This window comes from Perca flavescens, chromosome 8 (assembly GCF_004354835.1).
Source record: "Perca flavescens isolate YP-PL-M2 chromosome 8, PFLA_1.0, whole genome shotgun sequence".
Lineage (NCBI taxonomy): Eukaryota > Metazoa > Chordata > Actinopteri > Perciformes > Percidae > Perca > Perca flavescens.
Window position 1 is genome coordinate 32,653,660 of NC_041338.1, and position 27,458 is coordinate 32,681,117.

Sequence of the window (27,458 nt, forward strand, 5' to 3'; positions counted from 1 at the left end):
GAAAAAAAAAAGGGACACATGGAGGCAATGGACCCCACATCTTGCTCTTGCAGGACTTTGAGAGATGACAGAAAATGGTTGTTTACACTACATTGGAGGGATGAGCAGCTGGTGTTAATCTTTGGTTTGATATTCAGACGTAAGAGGCGATGAGGAGGAGGAGGAGGTTTATCCCCTGCACCCACATGAACCTCATATTCTTCTTTTGCTCTTGATGTTGGGGGCTGTTGGCCCCTCCTCCTCACCACCTCCCCTCATCTGCATCCTCCTGTGTCTTGTTACCTAGCTTTAAATATTTTGTCTGGGAAGGAACCAACCAATTTCCCAACGCTACAGCATGTCCATGTGTGTCATCACAGGGTTTCAGCATGTGTGTGTCGTGCATGTAATTGCATACTGGCAGTGTCAGAGTGGCAGGGGATTAGGGAAAGCTAAACAAGAAAGCCGCTGGGGGCTGCATCCCTTTGACGCGCCAAAAATCCACAGATGGTAACAGTAAAAGTGCTTTGAGAATGACCTCCCTTCATTCTTTTCCACAAGATGGAATTTTTCATTCTTCCTCACCAGGACAGGGAACCAAAGGTTATATCTGCTGGCTGCAATGGCTGATGGACCCCAAACACACAATTGCCAATTTGTATAGTGAAATAGTATTAAAAATGCAAAAGAAACCTCTATGACTTACCTGTCAACATGGCTGAATCTCACTTCTCTTATTTGACAGCTTCTCGGTTGAACCGGAAGCTGTTCTGGCCCTGCTTCGTGAAGACTGTCTCAAAGCTTTCTTTCCTGCCCTGAGGATCGAGGAGGGATCTCCGAGGAGCTATGAGCGAGGATACACAAGAGCAGCCTTCCCGTTGCTAACTCTGACCATACAGCTGACGAACGTCAACGCTTCAGAGGAAAAAGACATCTCATCCCTCTGAAAACACATTTCCTTGTTTCCTCGCATGATTTCCTACGTCTCTCCCATGCTTCATCGGTGGGACGGACTAAGACGCGAGGAAGGGAAGCAAGTGGAGGAACTATGGATGCAATTTAAGGGAAGTGAGATTCAGCCCATGGCTGCTTTGGAATGTTGTAGGGCAATTAACAACACCATTGTTTTGTAAGTGTTTCACTCGGTCACTCTTCCAATTTGTTTCCATTATTACAAATGTTTGCATCAACACAAACAAAGAGACACCCATGTGAATTTTCGTGCAGTCTACTATTTTGTGAGATCAATAGTTTTGATGATATTTCTGACGTAAGTCAATTTGGTGAAGTAATTGTTGCCAGCGCTGGCTGCTGTCTGTCTTGTCAGTGACGGCCGAACGGAAGTCAAAATCGTGTGGATTGAACGGATGGATGCAACTTACTACTTGAACAAGGACATTTTCTAGTGTGATTTCATGTGAACATATCGATCCAAAATGAAGCTTTTCCCCAATTGTTCTCATTTGCAATAACTGCAATTGGTCTTGGAGGAATTGTTGGGTCTCTGTAAATTATAGAGAGCGTGGTCTAGACCTACTCTATCTGTAAAGTGTCTTAAGATAACGTCTGTTATGATTTGACGCTATAAATGAAATTGAAAAATTTGTAGGCAAGACAGAAATTATCGTTGTTTGCCTTTACGGCAAAATTCACCATAGTATCATGCTTTATTCTGTTAAAAACTAGTTTCGGAGGGCAGATGAATTCCAAGATGATTTTTAAAGAACGCAGAAAGGCAATGTATATTTTTACAATCAAATGCATAAATAATGATGGACAAAACCTATCCGAACAAAAGCTTACTTGGTTTTGATGGATAGCTGACTAGTGGTTAAGCATGGACTTGCGATGTGCAATCAAATGACATTTTAACATCCAGGTTAAAAGTACTCCATTTTAATGTTTAACAACAATGGTGTTAAAACCACTGTTGTATGCATGCCTGAAGAAATTATACATTTGAACAACTTTAGCCTGGTTCTGCAACTTAGATGCCTAGGTCACTTTTGACCTACAAATTCCCCAAATCATGCTTACTGGATTGCATCCAAGCTTGTAAAAAAAAAAAAAAAAAAAAAAAGCTTCTAAAATCCTCCTGCCTGCTCCTTACGTGTGTTTGTTTGTCTGTCTGATACCCGTCTGTACATGCACATGCCATAACAGGATATTCCAAACAAAAACACACAAATATACACAGTGTATGGAGCGCTGTGGTGCATAATGCTACCACATGGCAGCAAAACATAACGAGAACCATCAAAAGGAAATCCGATCAAGCGCCTCTGTGTTTTTTTCTCCCCATGTTCAAGTCAACTCTAAAGACATCAACAGGGGTGTGACAGTGCGTACTGTGCTGAGAATCCTATCAACATTTTGACCTGAAACACATCTGTACAACCCCCTCACCTGTCCACCATGTTGGGATCAGCATTTCTGGATAGCAGAAGTTCCACACAGCGAGCAATTTTGTCTTCACTGCCAGATGCTGTGCAGCTGGCCATGAGCACAGTCCAATGATCTGTGGACAAGAACACATTAGTGTGGAAATGCATCATCACAATTTTACAATTCAATTTCATTTAAACAAACATTTAGATTAGCACCAACTATTAAAAAAAGGTTTAAGAAAAAAAAACTTCATAGAAAAGGTAACAAGCGGGCTACAATTCACGCAGCTATGAAGAGTTTTCAATTATGAAAAGAAACATACCATTAACAATAAAAGGCAAAGGCTGGTTTCTTCGCTTTTCATAGTTTTTTGTTTGCAATTTACACAGCCCTCGGGCAGGAATAACTAAAGATTGCTGCTGCCATCAAAATCCACCTGTGTGTGGAAGTTAGGATATTTGTTTTCTGGTTGAAAGTAAACATGCTTATCTTTTTAGTGGTGCAGTTATATGGACATATGTCATATAGATTTTACCAATAAAATTTGGCAGATAGTCCAGTGATGGCCAAGAGGACAACTATATTTTTGTAGCTGGTAAAAATCTAGAGGAAGCTTTATGAAGAGTGAGACAATGTGGTGTCGAAAGAGCAGGTTGTTATGTTTGAATCAAAATTAATCGCATTTTAATTGCATAAATATTTGACCTGAGAACAGTGAGAAGTAATTTTTAGTATACCATTGAATATTGACTGAATACATAAGCTTAAGCAACACAATATTGTTTATTTTTGTTCAACCAAGTCCAGCAGACCAGTGCAATTTTTGCCATTAAGTGTAGCAATAGCATATTTAGAAATATAGTACATTTCAGAAATTCAGGTAGCCTACAGGTATGTAGACCTTCTGTAAACGATGTTTTTTTAAGTAAAACACAATACTTTCAAGTACATTCAGACTTAGTTACCCTGGTCCTTAAACCAGTCATCTGGTGGAGTGTGGATTGGGTGTGGGTCCTTGTACTCGGAGTCGGGCTAATGTCCACGCTAGCTGCTAAATGTTTTGCGTCGAGGTGATACTTGAGGCTCGATGTGCTGCGGTGATATGCAAATTCCTTGTTGCATAGCTTGCACACAACCATGCTCTAATCGACGCTTCCATCCGTTCGTTTTTTATAACAAAATTTCTCATCCACGGGGCCAACCAAAGCGGTCTCGTCAGCTTCTTCGTTCATGTTCACTGTGGTTTGTTGTTGTCTGAAGCATTGACATATATAAAAAGTCTGAAGTCATGAACGCTAGTTGGTGCTCCAGTATAATCGGTCCGCCGAAACTCATCCAGTGAGAAACGTCCCGCGGTGCAAAAATAAGTGTGATTAAAATGCGTAAAAAATGTTTAACGTGTTATTTTTTGTGTAATTAATTAACGCATTAAAATCTGTAATTAATTAATCTTAATTAGCGCGTTAAAGTGCCGGCTCTAGTTTGAATATAGCCTGTACTTCTGCAAACAAATGTCAGATAATTTACAGATATTTCTGAGTGCTACAAATCTTCAGTTTTACAGTAGCATGTGATTACAGATTACAGTCAGCACTAGGTCATCTTGAAGGTTTTTGTTCAGTCCTAGTGACTTAGGTCACCATTTTATCAGCAGTTTTTAAAGCTAAAATGCTTCATGACTTACTTAAAATTAGAAGTAGCATATCTATTATAGAAGGGTTTCTTTAATCTTTAGTCAGTTTAAGACCATCCATATGTTCTTGTAGCTCCAAACATTCTGTCCTAAAGGACATGCGTTTGTTTTTGGAAAATGACGTAGATTGGTTACAGTAGTTGCTATGTAGTAAAAGAGGAGTACCCCCATCAGAATGAAGTCATACACCATGCAGGAAAATAAAAAAATCTGGACGATAACCTGGTGATGGAGATGGATAGTGGTTTATCTGGCATCAGGAAGTGTGCCGGCCTTTATGGGACCGAGTGCCTTCAGAAGAGTTGTTTCCTTATCTTATTCTGATAAGACCTGACTGAGACCCATGGCAATGCACTCAATTCCTGTTTTGTTCCACCAATGACTGAGTCTCCAACTTGTGTGTATCATAGTATCTATGTGTGTACTTGTGTAGGCATACCTAGGCCTCTGCGTCTGTATATGGTTTCCTGTGTCTTTGTGGCTGTGCATGTTTGGCTCTATATCTGTTTGCAAGTGTGTGTGTGTTTATACTATTTGTGTGTGCGTGTAAACCAGACTGCCTAGTTTGTGTCTACAGAGAACTGGAGTAAATACATCTGAGAATTTGTGACTGGTCACTCGTGCATTCCTCCGCTCAGCCTCGCTGCTTTGACAAACGCCAGCAGTACGTGACCACACGTCATCCTTCTGTTTAATTATTTCCTTCACCTGCCTCAAGCATCAGATGCCGAGACCATGTGAAATCAGTCACACACACAGTTCAACTCGACATTCTGGACTGAGAATTAATTGACATCAGATATCAACAGCATGACCAGTGCTGTGGTTCCAAACTTGGGTCTGGGGACGTCCAGGGGCTACGGGAGGGTTTCTATTGGATTAAGAATGCAGTGTTCTCAGAATAATTTATTGTAACTGCACTGGCAACAGTGACAGGAATGAGAAGAAAGAAAAAAAAATACTTAACTGATCTAAAATTTGCTTTCACCTCCGTTGGTCATGGCAAAAGTTGTATGCTTATCATATTCAGTGTTCTTTGACTAACAATCATGAATTTGCAGTATTTTGTACTAAACCAAAACTTATATACCTAAAAACTCTTAAAACTTCCCTCTACACTTTATTAAAAAAATATATTTTTAAGGATTATTTTTCTGGGCATTTTAGGCTCTTATTTGAGAGGACAGCTGAAGACACAAAAGGGGAGAGCGGGGGGGGAGAGAGGGCAAAGGGCCGCATGTCGGGCCGCTGCTGCAAGAACTGAGCCACTGTACTTAGAGCGCCTCTCAACCAGGTTAGCTACCAGGGCGACCCCATGCCTTATCCAACGGTACTTTCCCTCTGTAATAACAAAAATTTATTTCAGTTGTAAAAATAATTCCAAACCTATATATCCTATTTTATTTAGTACATTTTACACACCACACAAAAAATTGCTGTCAATACATTTCCGTCTATTGACTAATCTATTAAATTAACGTAGGTTTCAGGAATAACTGCAGTAACATGAGGTAATTAAAAATACCCTTCGATAAACAATTGCTTAACAGCTTTACTGTACATTTGCATAAAGTTAAACTGCCCAACAATCAGTGACAACTTATCCAGATATTGCTCCTCCGCTCATTTGAAAATCAAAAACTACCAGCCATTTGATCTCTTGTTATCACTGCTGATTTGAGTCAACAGTTACAGTAACTATAACAGTAGAATGAGCTCCATTGCAATATTACCAACATTACAATCTGCCAAGAGTTTAAAGAATCTGAATTACAGTTCCCTGACAATATCCCTTTGACCGTAGACTGATCATTCAGCGTGACAATATTAAACTTGTTCTGACTGAAGTGGAGTTGTGCATTACTGACCTAACGGCAAAACATTTAAAGTTTTTGGGGGATCTGTAACTTCATTTTCTCAACAGGATTCATGTTTTATGTGCAGACTGCAGACTTCTTAACATGGAAGAGTTCTTCCCCCATGCTTATTTTACACAGAATGACCTCGATCCAACAGATGCCTTCGATTTCTCTTGCTTAGGGATGATGTTGCAGTGTGCATGAACTAAAAACAACTCAAAGGATCCGCGATGTGTTTCTGCAAGAGTTCCTCTTTGGCGTCATCACCATTAAGTAATGTCAGATGAAGCATATTGGTGCAGAGGCTTGAATGGTCCCCTGGTCCTTGGCTGTAGCAGGTGAGGAAATTGAAAAAAGGTGCCACAGGGAAGGATAGCTCGACACCAACGCAACAGGGCCCTTCAGGAGGATTAGGTATGGCTGTTTGATATCCAAGCCTGGAAGGCAGCAATGTAATGGTGTTGCCTAATCAAACTATCTGGACTAGTTTTTTTTCTGTAAAGTGGTGCGTGAGGGATCACAGATAGATCAGTGGAACCTACACATACTGTATATTATGATATCAACCGACAAAAATAGAAGGAATTCCAGTCATTTCTGTTTTTATCTTTGGAACCAGTTTAAACCAAATTCCTATTTGGTGATTTTAGTTGTCTAAAAAAAATGTTTGGAGTGACCAGTTACACATGCCAAAATGCTCTATAGAATGATTTAGAGGGTCTTTGGTGACCACCACTGTGAAACGTTGATGCTTGCTTGTCTTTTTTTCTAAGACACAAGTTGTACAGTGGTGCTCATAAGTTTACATAACCATGCTAAAGTTGACTAAAAGGAGGATTAAAAAAAATCACCTTTTGGAAATTGATTAAAAAAAATCCAACCTTTAAGAACACCAGTTTTCTTACATGGTTTTATTTCAGTTAGCCTAATAGCTGGTTTGATTTGCATTGAGAGATGATTTTATGGTTATGGTTTATAGTTCTGCTCTCAGGTTAAATATTCTAGATAAGTGCTGTCTATTTACCTTTACGGTATATGGAGCCTTTCCTGTGAGCCAAGTTGAGTTACACATCCAGACGCGTGCGTGAAGCGGCTCTCCTCTCTGCTAAAGATACGCGCCAGGTCTGTTATCACGTGAGCCACGGGGTGTTCGGCCAGCCGGGCAGGAAGTGAAAAAGCAAGATCTTCCAGTCAATTTACCAAAAGAAACCCCCCAATGTTGTATATGTCTCCTCTACAACACCATGGACGACGAGAGATTCATCTTAGAGGTGGAAAAAACATAATAGACACCAGAGATCCTTTTTATAAGGACGACGCCTGAGAAGAGAAGGCTTGGAGTTTAATTACAGGGGTGCTTGGAGTGGAAGGTGGATACTAGCTTAATAAACACGCGATTGTTCTTTCAAGTACTTGTAGAGACAACGGCCCTCATTGATCAACCTAACGTAGAAACCAGCGCAGATATGAGCGCAGAAATCATCTTACGACAGGCTCCACTTGTGATTCATGAAACGTTCGTATCATACCAATCAGAGCGTAAGAATGGTCGTACATTGATAAATGCAGCTGCTGGAAACAATCGTAATTTAAATATCACGCCCCAATATATTCTCGGTTTTGAGGCCTCGCCCCTGCAATTTACGACATGGCGAGACGTAATCCGTCTGAGAAGTGGCACTTTTCAAAGGTGGAGATTGAAACCCTGATGTCTCAGGTTCATTTGCACCAACGTGTGTACTATTTGGCAGCCTGAAAACTGTTATTAAAGGCTGTAGAAAGAATGCGGAATGGAAAGAGATCACTGATGCGCTCAGGAGTGTTGCCGTAGTAAATCTGACTCCAGCAGAAGTTTATTTAATTTATACACCCTTGACATATGTATGCTATAGTAATAGTAATATACAGGCTTATATTGCAATCTCTTAGGCCTACATGGTGTACCTTTATTTAAATAAACACACAGTAGCGGAGTTTATGCAATGTCTTTTATTTTACTTGTGTTTTTTCATGAGTCAGAACGAGACAACAGCTGAGGGCGAGCGCGTGTACGCCTGTTTTAGGTCATACGCACATTTCATAAATGAGGGTCACTAAATCTGCGAGTCGAGCAGGCAAGACGCTCCGCTTCTGAGACGCCCCCAGTGTGGTATTGCGCGTGGGCAACAATTCAAATAAATGGAGAACTTACTTTTCTAAGCTAACCATCCAGAGGTACCGTTCCGGTGTCAGTTCCCTCAAGATTTTCTCCACACCTCCATGAGCTCAGTGAGAATAAGGTCTGGTTAACAAGATAAACACCCCCCAAGTCAAACATCCGTAATGGCCTGACCTTTGCTGAAGTTGGCACTGGCCCCTCTGTCCAGTAGCAGTTTTGCCAGGTCGTAATTAGCCACACTGACGACACACATCAGAGGAGTCCATTCAAAGCCAAGCCTGGTCTCGATGTCAATGCCTGTCCACACCAAACGGAACAAATTAAGCAAGGCAATGAAATTATCTACCATGTACACACAAGACAATGGGCCTCATGCAAGACATTTTCTTATTCTTTCTCTTGCTTTTAATGTAAGACTTGCTTGATGTTAAAAACTCTTAAATGGACAAACTTGTCATCGTTGATCATTTCAGCCTGAAAAATCTAGCATTTATATTTTTTTTTATAAAAAAGGCTGACTATTTATTGACTGGTACAACAGGTCTGGGTCACTCATACATGCCACAAAAGAACAAATCTTTGTTGTATGAGTGGTTTTTGCATGAGGCCTAATATCTTTTAATTGCTACTAAAGGTTAACTATGAAGTTCCTATGGATAAAGCAATAAAATAAATGATCACAAGTGAATACATGCACAAAGTCTAAGTGCTGATGTGTCATACAGAAAATGAAGGGAGTACTTGCCATTGTCCAACAGCTGTTCAACAGTCCCGATGTCTCCTTTATTGATGGCTATTTTCAACATTGACACATTATCTGATGCATTTGGTACAACAGCACCCAAATCCTATAACAATGGTGTAAGATCAGTATCAATTTACAAAAAACAAATAACTCAGAGAGAAAATAACAAATACCAAAATAACAACTCCAAACTAAAAAATGCATTTCCTGCAGAAAATGCGTGTGGATGCTGAATAGCTAAACTGCTAAAAGCTAAACTGGCTTAATAGCTTACATTTGTAAGAAGAAGTTGAAGAAGTGAGAATAGTTGGAAATGTGGGAATTGTTTTAAATTGATATGAATTTCATTGACAAGTTGAATAACACCACTAATGTAAAAATGATGTGGAATAATGAATCTGCTAAATCAGCATTCACACAATTAAGGTTCCCCATTTGGAAACTGTGCCACCCGCATGTGTGACGATACAGAAATATTGTAACTATGAACAATATGTTCCCATAATGGATATCAAACGTTGTACCAATATTCAACAGATATATTTCCTGCTATTAGGTGGGAGCGGTATTGACAATTGTCCTTTTAGGTGTCCAATGTGAATGCAAAGAAGAAAGGTCATTTTGTGCAGTACCAAGGGTATTAGACTACTAATCTTACCTGTGCTATGTCCCCATTTCATACTACAAACTAATACTACACTCTAAATACTGTGTTATATTGTTCACACTGTTTACGTGGCACAATTAATGTAATGAAGTTTAGGGATGCAACTAACTATTTTTTTCAGTAGCGCCTAATCTCTGTACAAAGTCGATACAATTTTAGTATTTTTAGTAAAATAGTGAAATATACGTTTATAATTTCACAGAACCCAAGTTGAGGTCTTCAAAATGCTTTTTGACTTACTAACACTCCAAAACCCACAGTGAATAGGGAATATAGTTAATTGACGTTAACGTTACTTACATTTAGTATAATTGTATTACAAGTTTTCGTAAAATGTTATGTTTAAATATGCAAATGAAGAATTATATAATGCTACATTTTGGTGAATTTAGAAGAAATCCACAGGTGCAAATAGACAACGTGTAGAAAAATAAACACCTAAGTGTGTATTTTGTATGTTTTTACTAGTCTGAAAAAGACATTTAAGGTAATAGCCCAAACATTAAAATTAGGGTTTTTGCCCAAGGTTATTGTCGCTCTACTTTGAGCCAACCGTCTGCATGAGGAGACCGTGAAGGGTGAAAAAGTGCGGCAGAGTAACGTAAGCACAACATCTATTATAATGTTAACGTTAACCTTAACACTATGTTGACTATATGTGTAACGGTATGAATACAATTTACAATATCGTTACTTTTTAACATAACTAGTTTGTGCCAGCTTATTGTTTATTAACTTGTTTCTATTTTGCCACAAAACAAGAAATACAGCAGCGTGTTACCTGGCTAACCTTGTTACCTAAAAAAAAAGAAACTAAGTCAGCTTTAGCTAGCTTCTAACGTTAGCGCTAGTATTCGTAACGTTAGCATATAAACATGTTTGAGAAAAGATAAAGAACGTTTTCAGAAGTCACCTTAATGCGGGGAGACTTTTTATCCGGACACCCGATGTCCCACTCGTCATTGCTGCCGTCGCTTTCATCTCCAGCTGGGAAGGCGTTATCCATGAAGCTACCCGCAGCTAATTCCGTGTAGCCGCTCGTTATCTAACGGATGTTGCTAATAGTAGAGATGGGCGAAAATGAGGAATATCACGTGACTGATGATGTCCGAAGCTTCAAAAGTCACAGGTGCTTCGGAAAGCACTTAATTTCAAACCTCAAACATTTAAACTATTTTGAAGTTGTGCCACTAAACTATGTCACTATGCTAAATAGATTAACTGAGAAATATGTCGATGTACAGTTGACATAATCATAAGTATGAGAACATTTACACCTGATACCAAGTAAAAAGGTGTAACGTTCTAAAACGATGTCGGGTTAAGGTAAGTTTCTGCCAAGTAATCACGTGATGTGATTTTGTTGCTAGTGCTACTGCCACAATGTGGTAACCTTATATACTGTCTATGGTGGTAACAGCATAGACAGCATATAAGGGTAACAGACATAATCGTTCGCTATTTAGCTAGCTAAAGTAAGCTAACATTAGCCTGAAAACATTTTTTCACAGTCTATGCTGCAAACATTTCACTTGCCTGCACAATTGTGCAGGCAGGCTGAATCCCATAGAGGTATAACTCTAACAGTATTGACATCTTATGTTTATTTGAGAATATTTTGATACTCCATTATATCTTTATTGAATATTTTAGTGGTAGCATATTCTGATAGACAAATATACCTTATCAAATAATGCTCCCCCAACAGAATCATTACACACACAAACACACACACTCACACACACTACTCACTCCATGTGCACTGTCAGGAGATAAGGAGCATATTTTGATATTCTATTAAATTATATTTATTGAATATTTCAGTGGTAGCGTATTCTGATAGACAAATACCCTATCAAAAGGCACAATGAATACATTATTTATTAGATATTACTCCATTAACCACAGTATCGACCGCATGTCCAACCGCAAGTTTGCATAGATTTATGGGCGGGGAATCAGTGCGCATGCGCAGAACCGCAAAGTAGCACATCTCGATCTCTAGGTAGCATAGATCGACAGTACACCGGATAACTTGACTGCAGCCAAGGTTTGAATCTAAAAGCATTTGGAGTTTAACCAAATTGGTTAAACTATAAAGTTAAATGCTTTTATACTATCGTATGCTAGCTAGGCAGCTAGCACTTGCATTTATTTTTCTAGTTAGTTCTACTCATTCATTCAACCTTTAGGCCTATTTAGACTCGAGAGATCATTGAGAGGCGACCTTCAAAAATAAAAAAGCCAATAAACACTTTTCGATTAGGGGAAAGTAATTTGATAGTTACATTAGCATTATTATTATGTAAAAATTATTTATTTATACTATTTTGCCTTACATTTTACAATTGGGGTTGATAAAATGTAAAACAATTACAAGTAACGTTGGAGGTTTAAGATAAAATTTCTAAAATGTAAAAGTGAATTGAGTCCAAATTTATTAATATTTTCACATTTCACTGACAGCATAAAAAACTTGTGTGTAACTTCCGGTAATATCAACATATGGCAGGTGAGTGGTTGGGTGCTCTTTTAAGTGTACGTCTTAATTTAATAAAACGCCTAAATATATGCCACTAGTGGATTGATTTTCTTATCTTTATGCTGACTGAAAATATATAATTTGTAGTTTGTCGTGTACCTACAGTCCACCCAAACAGGTATGTTTCAACAGTCAGTCTAATTAGACCTTCTCAGGACTCTGGGTGTTCACCTTTCTTGATATACATGTCCCTTACTTACATATTAGTTTTATTGTAACTTGTACCTTATTGTTCATATTTGTTCATGGAGTTTGGTGTCATCACTTAACTCCCAGCATAGCCCTGCCACACTTTGAACTGAGCTGGTCTCTAATCATCTAGAATAAGTGGAAACTCATGGGAGGATGTGCAGGGCCTTTTTAAGGATTTTGGCATGCTATCATTATACAGCAAGTATCAAATATTACAGATGCATTCATTGTCTTAATTATTGAGTTTGGTTTGTACTAATCCTCAAAATAGAAGGTACTTGGATATGAACCATCATTATCTATAACTGCATAACTAACAGTATTTGGAAATGTCATGCTTTATAGCAGAGATCTTCAACAGGGGGTCCTCAGAGCAGCTGCAGGAGGGCCGCCAAATTATTGTTCAATGGTTTAAAAAAAAAAAAAGTCAACTATAAAATATGTCTGAAAATATACATACACATGAATCTGACATATTATTAGTAAAGATCTATATATATATTTTTATGTGGCCTATAGATAAGGTAGCCATCCACAGATACAGTTAAGCTTAAGGATTTACTTTGCCACATTTTAACATTAAAGCATGATGTATAAATATATGAATATGCCAACATTTGTATTTATTTTAAAAGCTTATATTAGTATTGTATGCACCGTGAAAATGTATGTGTAAAGGCTTTAGGCTGCCCTACACATAGGTCCAGTTTAATATGCAACTAAATTTTATACGATATATGTAGTAGGGGGTCCCTGCTGCGTCTATCTTTCAGTTAAGGGGTCCTTGGCCTAAAAAACGTTGAAGACCCCTGCTTTATAGGATAAAATCTTATCTGGCTGCAAATGACGGTAAATGTCCAGCAGAGGTCAGTCTTTTCTCTAGGCAAAGGCAAGTAGCCTTGGTGTCCCCCAGCAGTAATGACTCAAAGTTTAAAAGAATTGCAAGCAACCAACAGTCTGACTTTATGTGATTCTCCTCATCCCTCAGCTCCAATGCAAAAGTTCAACTTTATCTTGTTTCTCATGCACAGAAATACCCTTTTTAATAAGCAGGAAAAAGAGACACAATTCTCAGCTGAATTCATTCAGTCCCTTTCAGCTTCTGGTTAGATCTGGGGAGACCGAGAGAACACGTCCCATTCAGTATTAGAACAGCGAGTAATTGTCCCTTTTTTAATTTTATTTTCTCAATTTGATGTTTCTTATATTATTATAGGCACTGTTAAGTTTGATTGAAGAACAGTTTGGGGGTATTTAACAACTTTTACTGCTTTCAAGTGCCTTTCAACAACAAATTGGACACATTTAATAAAATAATTTTATGTTTGCCCTAAAGATCAGTTCATCAATATCTATCTTATTTTGCACTAAGAGATTACCTCCCCTCTGTGTTTCTACCGTTCACACAAGTGTGTGCATTTTTGAGTTGCAGTTAGGGAAGTTCAATGTTGCATAGTACATCAGTGTCTCTTTCTGTTCAGAGTTTGGTGTCCACCTGAAAGCTGAAGTTAAACGTGCACTCCAAAATTTACTTTAATACAAAATACTCATGTACTGTAGATCTTCTCCCATTATACCCTAATCATAGCCTGACATCGCCAGTTACCAAACATGAGCTCGGCAGATTCGTCTGGCTCCCAGGCTACCATAATTATTCATCAAACAAAAATGTGATTGGATTATCACATTCAGATGTGTTGATGTTGAATGTTTGTGATAAACTGAAGGATGAAGTGTTCCTTTTATGTGTTGAGATAATTCTCCTACTTCTTAAGCTGAATGAACTCTTAAAAAAAGCCTCTTTGATCAGCTGGAAAATACACAAAGCTAAAAACAGGGCTGTTTTTCTGACACGCTTACCGCATCTTCACGTTATCTCTGTTCCCTTATGGAATGTCTGGAGGTTTTAATCCTCCCTCTCCTGAAACTGTGCGTAACCTGAAACTGATTAAAGTTTCAAGTTCGCTTTAGATGTCCCGGAACTGTTTCTGCTATTTTGTGAATGATAGGGAGGCAGTTGAGCGCATTAAAATAAAAAAATAAAAAAGCCAGAGATAGTTCAGTGGACCTGCAGCAACAGTAGTTTTTTGCCATATAAAGTAATTTCAAACCCCTAAAAGCTCCACAAACCACCTTCCAAAGTGATTTTCTTTTTTTATGTAGCTGCAGTTTAATAATTGTAGTCGATACATGAAGGGGTTGTAGTGTGAGATAAACTTGTGAGAAGTATAGGAAACCTTATTTAGGCTAGGCATATTATCATACATTTGTTTCAGAGCTGCGTATTAGCCTGCATTTTAACTTTTTTAAGGAATTAAAACCAAAGACAATCTTACAAAATGGAATGGATAAAGGAACTGGATTTCCTCTGAATTCAATTAAAGTGGGGAAATTATTCTTTATTAACCTTTTGGACTCCCATTGTTTCCTCCATCCCCTTGCCTTGTATTTTATATGGATCAATATCAGTTCATTGCCACAATATGTGACCTGCGGCTCGTCGGCGTGGAAATGACGTGTCTCCGTACGTTTTGGCGAGCCCATAAAGGATGGACTGTCGTCTCCACTATCACATTGAAGGAGAGGGAGCGAGACAACAGAAGCAGAAAAGGGGACAGTGGGAGCAGAGAAGACCAGGGAGACGCACAGAGGGTAGAGATAACGGTCTCGGTTTTGGGGAGGAAGATAACTAAACATATTTACCGGAGGCACAAAGTAGAGGATAAAACCAGGCTCTCTCTCCCTATCTCTCTCTCTCTCTCTCTCTCTCTCTCTCTCTCTCTCTCTCTCTCTCTCTCTCTAACTGTGGGAGCGGAGCCACTCAGGGGACACGCAAATGTGAGCTACGCGCGCCGGACAGACTCAGGTGCAGAGAAACCAAACTGGCGGCGCACTTAGGATGCAGAAGTCACCAGTGGAAGATGCAAACTTCCTCTCCAAATTTTTCTTCTGGTAAGACCTGTTTTGTCCTTTATTTTTTTTTATTTTTATTTTTTATCCGAGGAGCCGGGGATTTCTGTGGGTGGCAAGGTGCAGACGCCGATTCTCAATTGGCGACTTATTGCGAGTGAGAAACCTCTAATTCTTGATGGTGATTTTAATATCAGAAAGAACTTTGGTAAAAGGGAAACTTTGGGCTTACGGCACAGGCTGTTTTGTCATGAAACATAAATATGCTTATTCCATGTTTAAAATGCGCACCTGAACTGTTGTGCTCCGATTAGGTATGTTCGGGTATAAACGCTGTCAGGGGTGAGTAGACGCTCTTGGGGCTTTAAGTCCCCACTATTTTCGGAACATCAACTTACACATTGATTGTAACGATAATAATAATATTAGAGATGGGGTGTGACTATGCAGTACATCAACAACTTGTGAGTAACTGTTTAATGCTATTTTAACAATGTCCACAATGGCTCCTCAATGTCTATTGTTCAGTACTTTTTGTGACATTCTAAGTATTGCAATAGCACAATTTTTTTTATACCGTTGGGTGGGCTACTGTACAACATTGCAGGTTGTTTTTAAATCATATGCAAAGTAACGTCATCAAATAAATGTAGTACAAGTACAGCATTTCCCCCCTGAGGTGTAGTGAAGCAGAAAGTACAAGTACTTTAGAAAGTACAGTAGCCTACTTAGTTACTTCCACCACTGCCACCAAATTATAATCCACAGAGTTCTGTTTAAGGGTGCACTGATATGCGCTCTCTCCTCACGCTAATGAGAGGTCCCAAAGAGACACCGACTTAAAAAGTCCGATGATGTAAACTACCCTATGTCACCTGGCTGGGACAGCAAACATCTGACTTTATCTCCCTTCTGTGTCATTAGTCTGACTGTGAAACCTCAGGGATTACTTCCATTACAACTAACACCACTTTACATTCAAGCTTCCAGACGCTCCGACAGTGGCTTGTATGCCAAAGAGTTGCCCTCTAACCACAAACAACCAAAAATACATTTAATATAATCCTTCAACTAAATTCACCTAATTGCAAAATATATATTTCTTTGTGGTAATATACTGTATGCACACAGTGTCTTTCAGCATTGGTAAGACGATGCATCCATAATGTCTAAGTGCACTTTGAATACATGTGCAATATAAGATAGATTTTGTAGCCAATGTTTGTGTTGGATTGTATCTGTTAGCAAGTGCACATACCTGTACAGGTTTTTGCCATAAACGTCCTAGTTTTGAACAGGTGATACCCAACAGTCTAATCTGTTTGTTCTTTTTTGTGTGCAGGTGGACCACACCGCTGCTGAGGAAGGGCTTCAGAAAGAAGTTAGAGCTGACAGATGTTTACAAGGCTCCTTCCTATGATCTGGCAGACAACCTCTCTGAGAGACTTGAACGGTTTGTGCAGTTTACGTTTGTTTACCGCACTCATACGTTGGACGGCTGTGGCTCAGGAGGTAGAGTTTGTTGTCATTTAATCACAAAGGTTGGCGGTTCAATCCCCGGCTCCTTCTGTCCACATGTCAGTGTACTTGAGCAAGACACTGTACCCCAAGTTGCTCCCAATGGCAGGCCAGCGCCTTGCATGGCAGCTCTGCCACAATCGGTGTATGAATGTGTGTGAATTGGGTGAATGAGAGTCAAATCGTAAAGCACTTTGTCTGGTAAGGTAGAAAGTTGCTATATAAATGCAGTCCATTTTAGAGCTGGGCAATATATCGATATTATATCTATTGTGATATGAGACTAGATATCGTCTTAGATTTTGGATATCGTAATATTACATAAGTGTTTTAAAGGCTGGATTACAGTAAAGTTAAAGCCATTTTCTCAACTTACCAGACTGTTCTAGCAGTTCTATTATTTGCCTTTACCCACTTAGTCATTATATCAACATTACTGATGATTATTTATCAAAAATCTCATTGTGTAAATATTTTGTGAAAGCACTAATATTCAACACTACAATATTGTTGCGGAATCGATATTAAGGCATTTGGTCAAAAATATCATGATATTTGATTTTCTCCATATCGCCCAGTCCTAATCCATTTACATTCCAGCAACCTGAGTGAGAATTGTCATGCTGTAGCCCAGGCTCATTGCATTTAATTTTTTTTAAGACATTTGGATTATGGTAGAACAGATCAGAAGTAGTGTCCAAAGACTTCTTTGGAGAGCTGCCATTTTGCACCAAAGTTCAGTTATCGCAAAAAGGGTTATTGCAATACAGCAACAAGTCGGCATACTCTGTTGACCCTTTTCAGAACAGAAATTTTGACTTGACGTTGTAAGGCATTCTGGGCATCTACAAGTGAAAACATGCACGGAAATGGTCTAATGTAACCTTGATTGTACACGTTGCATGTGTGTTACAGTAGTCCTCCTTCCCTCAGAGTTAAGATATGGGCTGGCATTTAAACAGGGCCAGACATAAACCAAACCTGTGTTTGTCAACAAACAACCAGGCAGCAGATGATGGACAAGGTTAACTCTTCTCAGTGTACTTTCGATTTGTATGTCTCCCTTGGTTCATCTCTCTCTCCCTTTTTTCCCTTTCTTACCATGCCACTCTTTTTTTCTCTCCCTCTGTCTCGCTTCTTGTCCTTCACTCTTTTTTTCTTGAATTAAATTAACCTCATCTGTTTACTTTTTTCCTCTCTTTCTCATCTCTGTGACGGTCAGTCTTTTTTCTCTCTGCCCACTAGGCCACTGTATGCCCCCTTTCCCTCCATTAAATCAAAAACTAGGATTGGCTGGTCATTTTAAATCTTGTAATTAATCATGTAAATGTAAGGTTTTAAAATGTTTCTTAAGCCCAGTCCTGACATAATAGTATTCGTAATTTTATAGTTCTATTAAACACACGTCAATATAATGTATTTTTATACCGCCTGTTTCTCTCTCTCTCTCCCTACTTCAAATGGCACATTTAAAACTCTAAAGATTTCTTCTTTGTCATCTTTTTCTATCATCTTTCTCTCTTCCATTTATCCCTTTCTCTTCTTTCTCCTCTTTGTTTCTTTTACTGTTCTTATAGCACTGAGCAAATGTCACATCTTTGACAATGTTTAGTTTTCTTAAAAAAGGGAGATTCAATACTCTTGTGACTTCTTTCTCTCTTTTATTTTGCCTAACAACCACAGCAGTGTCCCACATTGGTCGGGCCTCTTGGTTACCCAGGGCCCCACGTCACACTGAATGGTGCCAACATGCCGGTTAATGTACATTGGTGTTAAAAAGTCAACCTTTTAGAAAGGGCCCGGTGCCCACCGGGTGATAAATGAGCAGTGGTGGGTGATTTTGCTTCCATTATTCCGATCAGACAAGCAGTGAAGGCTTCTGGGAATGTGAACTTTACCTTCCATTAAAGCATGCTGTGTACCATCAGCCCCTTCATCACTGAGTTCACTTCACTTCAACAAGCTTTTCTGCCATGGTATTGTATACATCAAGAGCTAGAAAAAAATATAAGTAAAGAAATAAGTGAAATAAAAGGGTGTGTAAAATGTAAAACTGTAAAATAAGTATTTATGTTTATGAAATGAACAACCTACATGTGTAGTGAAATGCTGCGTTGCCATGGTCGGATATCGTGTGTAGAAAATATTTAGCAAATGTAGTTTGTGTGCAAAAAAACAGCAATTTAAAAAATATTAATACTAAATATAAACTATGTATAAAAAAAAGTTACAATCTCAAAGATCTCTGTTTTGTTTCTTTATGGCGATAAGCAGTAATTGCAGGTGTGTCTTTGGTAGTAACTGCTTACTCTCTGGCGGACCAACCACTGCTGGATGATGGAAAATGCGTCACTAACTTTGCGCCGCTTGGGGGCACCCAGTTTGTAATACTGCAAATGGAAGGGCTTTAATCAGTGGGCCATAGACTCAATCACCATTGTGTTACCTTACTCGTCGATAGACATTGACTAAACAGACATTTATTTACATGAACAACAATAATTAAGAGTCATAGTAGTTTTGAGCTCCTCTAAGAATGTAAGTAAGGATGTGCATGGATGAGGTAATGATGGACATGAAATTTGAGCATGAGTGAAATGTTGAGCATGGAAATCACTCTAATGTGGCTGAACATCTTTAAGGAAGGTCCATGTTAAGGAGTCTGAAATTGTTGGTGACAACAATTTCCCTTTCTGTATATACCGATACCAGGCAGTGCAAATAGAAAACAGAAACACTGAATTTTAATGGCATCCATTGATGAAGAAACTGTATTTAATCTGGATTCATGATCCGTACCCCATCCACTTGATAGGGTCATTATCACTGCTGACACTAACCTAGCAAATCAAATCAGTGCATCCCTACCTCAGCTATCTGCGAATGGAGATAAATATACTGTACAAAGCTAGCAGCATATTTAGCTTTAGTTTTTGGGGCTTGGTAGAGTCAGTTGATATTTAACTTCAGGATATCAATACCTAACGATAGGAAACACTTCAGACTTTGTTCTCTTACTTTGTTTTATCACTCTCTTCCTTGTTGGTCTCCCTCTCCTTTTTTACTCATTTATTCTCCTCCCCACTTTTTCTCCCATCACTCACTGTTGAACTGGTCAGCCAAATCACCCCGGTTATAAATGCCTCTGAGAGAACAATGCTGCTACTTACTGTAGCTGTTTCTGCTTGCCAGGGCAGTTTGTGGGAAGTTAATCCATCTGTATAAGAACAAGGGCAAAAAGTTAAAGCTCCATAAGGCAATATCCAAAAATACTTTTAGAAAAATCTGTAGAAATGCACATCAGGGAGAGTACCGTCTGAAAAGTGTGAAATGAGAAAAGCTTTGGGGGGGGAAGTGAAATTCCGTCAAAAAAAACTAATTATACTAATGGATCATCACATTTAGAAGAACAAATAAAGTATTCATTTTACTCATGTTTTTGTGCATTTGTTTCCACATTACTCTCCCATTGATGGCCAAAGTATTTCTAACAAAGGCCAAATCAATAAATAAATACACTACTAGCTTCTCGTTCTATGGCTAAATCACCAGCCAAAGTTGAGAAAGGTTGCCAAAGTAGTAGTGGACAAATAGAATGCTGGCATTTGTCTGGTAAATGTGTTGTTCTCCCACCCTGCCTGCGCTGCGGGTTAACTGTGTTGTAACTCTGTCCTCCCTGCAGAGAATGGGACAGAGAGGTGGTGTCAGCCAAGAACAAGCCCAGGCTGATGAGAGCGCTGGCCCGATGCTTCATCGGCCCTTTCGCCTTCTTTGGTGTCCTCCTCTACCTCGGGGTGAGTCCTATCGATCGGTTGTCTCTGGAGGAAGCAGATCTGACATAAATCGACTTAGGAAGTAGTTAACTCTGCCAAAATGGATCATACCATTGAGTTGCAGATGTAAACTCATGATTCTTATGCTCTGTTCAATGTGATATTAGGTTTGTTTGTTGTAAAGTAGCTAGAACAAGCTTTAGTTTGAACCATAGACTGTAGGAAAACATGGATGTAGACTGAATGGATGTTTTAAAGCTCTGATTTTATCTCTGTGAGCTGCTAGAGTCAGAAAATGCAAATCCTGGCCAATGTGATGAAGGCTAGGTGTTACTGTACAGAATCATCATTTCTTCCTAGAGCATGAATTGCTTTCTTCATATTGCTTACAAAACCAACAATAAAAACCCCAAAGCATTCACTGTACAGTAACCTAAAACAAGAAAGCAGTAACTCATCCAGTTTGTAACTGTAACATGGCATTCTACTTTTACACAGGTTTTTTCCTCTTATTATTGATTAGAAAGTTCTATATCCCACAGTATAAATTCTGCCCGAGATACTTATCCATCCTGCTAACAATAAGATTCTATATTACATTATACGTTTACATTGTAATCACAGAATAACTGTAATGTCTTCACGTTAAAAATGCTCAAATTATACTTTATGTATTGAAAACAACAGAAAAAATAAGACAGGCTCAACTCACATTGAAACTTTTGTAGATACTATTTAAAGGCAACACAGATGTTCAAAACATTTGCCTTTTATATATTTAAGAAAACAACACCGTTTTGTATAAATACAATATTGGGTCATGCCTACATTGGTTTATAAAGAATTCCCACAGTTACTCTGGCCCCAATCCTTGTTTACACACTGCTGTTTTGCTGGCAGCTCCACCTGTGTGTGTGTGTGTGTGTGTGTGTGTGTGTGTGTGTGTGTGTGTGTGTGTGTGTGTGTGTGTGTGTGTGTGTGTGTGTGTGTGTGTGTGTGTGTGTGTGTGTGTGTGTGTGTGTTTACAGTGTTAACAGTGTTGGAGTGGTGAGGGCCTATAGAGCCACAGTGCCATGACGCACACAAATAACAAGCATGTCGCACCATAGTGTCGCAAACCATCCTCACTGCCCTTGACCTATGGGAAGGTGGTGGTGGGGACAGCAGCTGTTGCGTCAGTTAGTACAGTTGGTTAGGTGGTTGTCATGACGACAAGAATGCCTGTTACATGTTGAAGAGGCTGTGTGGAGAAAACGGAAGGATTTTTTATTTTTTTCTTAAATATTTTGCAGAATCTCAGGTATGTTACGAAATTGATGATATGAAATTGTGACATTGATGATCTTGGTTAGACATGTTGTTTGTTTTTATCACTGGCCTTTTTAACACAATCTCTCAATCTGTTATGTCTGTAATTCTGTATTTGTAAATTGCTGCTTGTTGTTGTCGTTGGGATGTTCTTTTAGTGTTTTAATTCAATTTTTTACATTTCAATGTTATTTATATAGCACCTTTGTGCTTTTTTTGTACAGCACTATGGTCAGCTTAAAGGTCCCATGGCATGAAAATGTCACTTTATGAAGTTTTTTAACATTAATATGAGTTCCCCCAGCCTGCCTATGGTCCCCCAGTGGCTAGAAATGGCAATAGGTATAAACCGAGCCCTGGGTATCCTGCTCTGCCTTTGAGAAAATGAAATCTCAGATGGGCCGATCTGGAATCTTCTCCTTATGAGGTCATAAAGGGCAAGGTTCCCTTCACTTTCTCTGCTTTGCCCGCCCAGAGAATTTGGCCCACCCATGAGAGAGAGAGAGAGACATCATGGCTTTCAAACGAGCAAAGTGGCAGTTGGTCAAGGCCACACCCCCACCCTCCACCTTGCCCCCCCTCTCTCCTCCTCAATAGCATTAAAAGCTACAGACACAGAAATGGCACATCCTAAGGAAAGCTCATTGTGGGACTGGCTCTAGTGGCTGTAATTCTGCACCAAGGCTGAATTTCGGGAAAGAGACTTCAGATACAGTATTAGGGGACCACTAAGGTCTATATAAAAGAGACTTCAGATACAGTATTAGGGGACCACTAAGGTCTATATAAAAGAGACTTCAGATACAGTATTAGGGGACCACTAAGGTCTATATAAAAGAGACTTCAGATACAGTATTAGGGGACCACTAAGGTCTATAAAAGAGACTTCAGATACAGTATTAGGGGACCACTAAGGTCTATATAAAAGAGACTTCAGATACAGTATTAGGGGACCACTAAGGTCTATATAAAAGAGACTTCAGATACATTATTAGGGGACCACTAAGGCCTATATAAAAGAGACTTCAGATACAGTACTAGGGGACCACTAAGGCCTATATAAAAGAGACTTCAGATACAGTATTAGGGAACCACTAAGGCCTATATAAAGGCATCCATAAAGCAGCATGTCATGAGACCTTTAAGCTGTGTTTATATGTGCTCTTGGAATAAACTTTACTTACTTACAGTATATCACAATGTATATTTTAATGCAGAGCAGAATCACGCTGTAAATGAACTTTTGTAAATGATCGGAAAAAATAGGATCATACACCTTGGCAGGAGTATGCACTATGGATTTCTATTTTGAAGCTAGTTTTGACACCTAAAAGTTCAGATTTTCTACAAAAAAATGTAATTATGAATGGCATGCACTGCAAAATGAATCATGAATCCTCTTGCCAATAACTGACTAGGAGTTGACTCTTACCTGCTCCAAGGACTTTTGTTTCTCTACCATAAAGAGTCATTGATGTAAAAGCAGATTAAACCAATCACCACCTCTTTTCTTATTGTCTTATCTCTTGGTGTAGGAGGCTTCCAAGACTGTGCAGCCTCAGCTTCTGGGTCGCATCATCGCCTCCTTCGACCCATTCCACGCTCCGGAGCGTGAGCAGGGATACTTCCTGGCCCTGGGCCTCTGCCTACTCTTCACCGCCCGCTTCCTCCTGCTGCAACCTGCCATCTTTGGCCTGCATCATCTGGGCATGCAAATCCGCATTGCCCTTTTCAGTCTCATATATAAGAAGGTAAGGAGGTAAGGAGAGCACAGTGTATTTATGGAATGGAGACTCGGTCGTTAATTTATTTGTGTAAAAACCTAAAACTGTCTTCAAAGATTAAGACTAGTGCTGTCAGTTAAACGCGTTATTAACGGCGTTAACGTAAACCCATTTTAACGGCGTATATTTTTTTTATCGCGAGATTAAAATTCTTTTTGGCCTAGCAAACTTTGTAGCTTTTTTCACATGCTGTTGCAACAACTAGTAACGTTAGAAAAACTACAACACCACACCGGATCTATCTAGACCGGAAACAAAACAGGCACACAAGACGTCCACGTCTTGAGTGGATGGCGAGCACGAGGCGCCGAAATGGATGCCAATAAGATTCTGAATGGAAAGTTTACTTTTAAAAAGTTGCCAAATGGTTCCATTGACAAGACCAAAGAGATCTGTGTGTTTTGTCATTGTGAACTGAGCTATCGTCGCAGCACGTCCAGTCTGAAATACCACTTGATGGCCGAGCACACAGCTGATGGCCGAGCACACAGCTGATGGCCGAGCACACAGCTGATGGCCGAGCACACAGCTGATGGCCGAGCACACAGCTGATGGCCGAGCACACAGCTGATGGCTGAGCACACAGCTGATGGCCGAGCTCACCGCTGATGGCCGAGCACCCAGCTGATGGCCGAGCACACAGCTGATGGCTGAGCACACAGCTGATGGCCGAGCTCACCGCTGATGGCCGAGCACCCAGCTGATGCGAATTCTCTGCCCCCTCGTCAAAGCCAGGCGACAAAAGCACAAAGCAAGCCGATCCACTTTTCCATGTTGATAAGAGCATTAAAATGAGAAAAAATGATTGGACAAAAAGAAATCAAGGGACATTTAGAATAGATAAAAATATGCGATTAATTGTGAGTTAACTATGACATTAATGCGATTAATCACGATTAAATATTTTAATAGTTTGACAGCACTAATTAAGACAATTTTCCAACCTCAGTTCTTTTATAAGATCTATGTCTAAAATGTATTGTCAACATGCAAAAATAAGGTCTTTTTCTTTTATCCTTAAAAGTTGACATTTTGGGGTGATATTTAAGAATCTCATTGAACTCATTGCACTCATTTGCAACATAATGAAAGTACAGTATTTGCTTCTGAAATGGTGTGGAGTTTGAGTGTAAAATCTCAAACAGTCAAAAAGTCAAACACTGTCTTCATAAAGCCACTGCTGTAACAAACAGTTATTGGAACAAAACATAGCCACCAAGCTGATAAGAGTAAAACCGTGTGTGTGTGTGTGTGTGTGTGTGTGTGTGTGTGTGTGTGTGTGTGTGTGTGTGTGTGTGTGTGTGTGTGTGTGTGTGTGTGTGTGTGTGTGTGTGTGTGTGTGTGTGTGTGTGTGTGTGTGTGTGTGTGTGTGTGTGTGTGTGTGTGTGTGTGTGTCACACTGTTTCTCGCTATTGTTTTTAAGATCAGACAGAAGCATCACCTGAATCCTTCTACCTTGTTCGGCATGCATGGTTGAACATTCCCAGAAGCTTCTCACATGTGGAAGTCTAGTAGTGCCAATTCACAGGCAGCTGTGAGGGGCGTGGCAGCCTGGTGTCAAAGCGCGCCCACGTGTCACCGGCTTCCTCTCAACCAATTCACTTTCTACCTTTTGTGCCTCTGAACTTTTGACCTTTTTAGACCCTGAAGCTGTCAAGCCGAGTCTTGGATAAGATCAGCACCGGTCAACTAGTCAGTCTGATGTCCACTCACCTCAACAAGTTGGATGAGGTGAGACTTCCTTAAGCATTTTGTTAGTTTACATATATATATATTTTAGCAGTGTTTTTTTTTTTTTACATTTTACTCTCTGGCTGAAAACTAAAGGTAGACGGACCGTTTTCAGTCAGGGCCGAAGCTCGGGAACGATCTGCCCTTGAGTCAGTAACCCTTACGTCCCTCCTGAAAAGAGATTTTATCGACGAGCCTTTACTGACTTTACTGAGTTTTAATTTCCTTTGAACTTCGTCTTTTATTTTCTTACACTGTATTGTTTTTTGTACACCAAAGGTGTAAAACCTGATGATTTTATGACTTCTGTTTTATTTTGCTGCCTTGTTTTTTTTTTGTTGCATTTTAGGCCTTGATTTGATATGACAGCTTAGACATGAAAGGAGAGAGAGAGAGGGGGAATGACATGCAGCCGCTGCGGCGAGGACTGAGCCTCTGTACATGTTAAGTTCAGAACTATTGAATTTGACTTTTAAATGTGAATTGCATCCCATTGTTTTGGGTGCAAAAATCAGTACAGTAGTTTTCCACTCATGAGTAGCTGGCGGTAAATGGTTTTATCTCCACAGGAAGGATAAGGGAAAAGAAGATTGGAAGCTCACACCCTCACTGACTTCAGTGAATCTGTTTTATTACCCAAAACAGAGCTATGTGTTCTTCACGCTGAGGGACAATCAGATGACAATATATCTGGAACAATACACACACATACAAACCAAGCAAAGTATTCTGTAACTGTGATTCAGGGTTTAAAAAAAGCCCTGATTATCTGATGAATACATAATGATTAAACTCTAATTATGCAAAAAAAAAACATAGCTGGAGGGTATATACATGTGTATGTGCCTCTGTTTGTGTGTATAGACTGAACTCAGATTTGCCTTGGGTCTCACTGAGGCGTTGAATGTGGACCTGCTTCAAGACAATTATCACCTGGCTTAGATGTGACTTTGCCAATGCAGCACTCTCTTCTTATAACTGGTGGGGGTTACCTTGTGTGGGTGTGGGGTTGGGTGGGTTGATTCTCTTGTAGGTGAGTGGATGAAAAGGAGCTTATTGAGGTGAGACCTGAGAGCTGAGGTCTATCAGCACAGTGCTGACTGGATGAAACTGGATTCCTCAAAACAGAACGCTTACTTGTGTATTTAATACATTTCTTCTTTTATTTCTGTCTTTCTTGCCTCCTACTTTTGAGCTTGCATAAGTTTCTTTGTCTCTTGCGTTCGATCATTGTAATCATCCATTCATTCATTCTACTGCACTGCAAATCTTTCATGTGCAATGGGAAGGAGACAGGAATTTGATCAACCACAAAACAATTGCCAAACATTTATACGAGTAAGTAACACTGCCAAAATGCCCTATGGTAAACCCTATAAATCACAGGGCTATAGAAAACTGCATCTATGAGAAGAGAGTGCCTACATCTATTTAAATTACAATGTTTCAATCACCGCTTAGTCAAGTATGCTAGGCTATTATATGAATGCTCTCTTCATATAGTAGCCTAGTTTAGCGTAATCCTCTAATTCTACTATATCTGTTGCTCTGTATGTTTCAAACAGTCATTTTCACAAAAAATATGTCATAATACAGTATCTTTTTGTTGGCAGCTTAGTTAAGTGTCAACCTTTTGTTGCACATGACTATGTTTCCAACTCGTTTTTTTCATCCCAGCTGGCTACAGCGGCTGTCCTCTGTTACCTTTCCAAAACCACCTTTCAGGCAGTGAGTGTAAACGAAGCTTCTCAGCCGAGTGTTCCTTGAACCTAACCTTTTGACCTCGCTGTGGTCCGGAGCAAAAGAACGGAATTTCCTTGCGCCAAAGTGTCACAGTATTGTTCCTGTGATTAAAAGTAATATTCTGATTACAATATGTTCATTGATGTGATCTTTGTACTTTTGTGTATGTTTATTCCAGAGCTTGGGTCTGGCCCACTTTGTATGGATCACCCCCCTGCAGTGTATACTGTGTGTGGGTCTGATCTGGGAGCTGATCGAGGTGAATGGCTTTTGCGCGCTGGCAGCCCTGACTCTGCTGGGCATCATCCAGGCCTGGCTCTCCCAGAAGATGGGGCCGCACCGGTGGGGAAACACTATTACACATCCACTCATATTATGGAGCATAAGTATCAGAATATTACATCTATACATAAACTTGTAATTGCCCTAATGCCCAACTTGCTGAATATTTGAAACATTATTTTTCTC

At 39.5% G+C, this 27,458-nt stretch overlaps 2 protein-coding genes across 3 annotated transcripts in view; one reads left to right on the forward strand and one right to left on the reverse strand.

Annotated features, from left to right (window-relative positions):
- asz1 (ankyrin repeat, SAM and basic leucine zipper domain containing 1) overlaps positions 1 to 10,852 on the reverse strand; it is a 31,952-nt gene extending 21,100 nt beyond the window's left edge. The window contains exons 1-4 of the mRNA XM_028584173.1: positions 10,403 to 10,852; positions 8,823 to 8,925; positions 8,252 to 8,374; positions 2,386 to 2,497 (exon numbers count right to left, since the gene is read on the reverse strand). Coding sequence (XP_028439974.1) covers positions 2,386 to 2,497; positions 8,252 to 8,374; positions 8,823 to 8,925; positions 10,403 to 10,495 — 431 coding nt within the window. The 5' untranslated portion in view covers positions 10,496 to 10,852. The remainder of the gene's footprint in view (positions 1 to 2,385; positions 2,498 to 8,251; positions 8,375 to 8,822; positions 8,926 to 10,402) is intronic.
- The window catches only part of cftr (CF transmembrane conductance regulator), a 47,645-nt gene continuing 30,205 nt past the window's right edge, over positions 10,019 to 27,458 (forward strand). The window contains exons 1-7 of one of the 2 annotated variants that reach the window (XM_028584171.1): positions 10,605 to 10,815; positions 15,049 to 15,175; positions 16,476 to 16,586; positions 20,334 to 20,445; positions 23,268 to 23,483; positions 25,158 to 25,247; positions 27,169 to 27,332. In XM_028584171.1, coding sequence (XP_028439972.1) covers positions 15,123 to 15,175; positions 16,476 to 16,586; positions 20,334 to 20,445; positions 23,268 to 23,483; positions 25,158 to 25,247; positions 27,169 to 27,332 — 746 coding nt within the window. In that variant the 5' untranslated portion in view covers positions 10,605 to 10,815; positions 15,049 to 15,122. Of the gene's footprint in view, positions 10,091 to 10,604; positions 10,816 to 15,048; positions 15,176 to 16,475; positions 16,587 to 20,333; positions 20,446 to 23,267; positions 23,484 to 25,157; positions 25,248 to 27,168; positions 27,333 to 27,458 lie in introns of those variants that run through there. The other variant, XM_028584172.1, reaches the window with a different exon arrangement.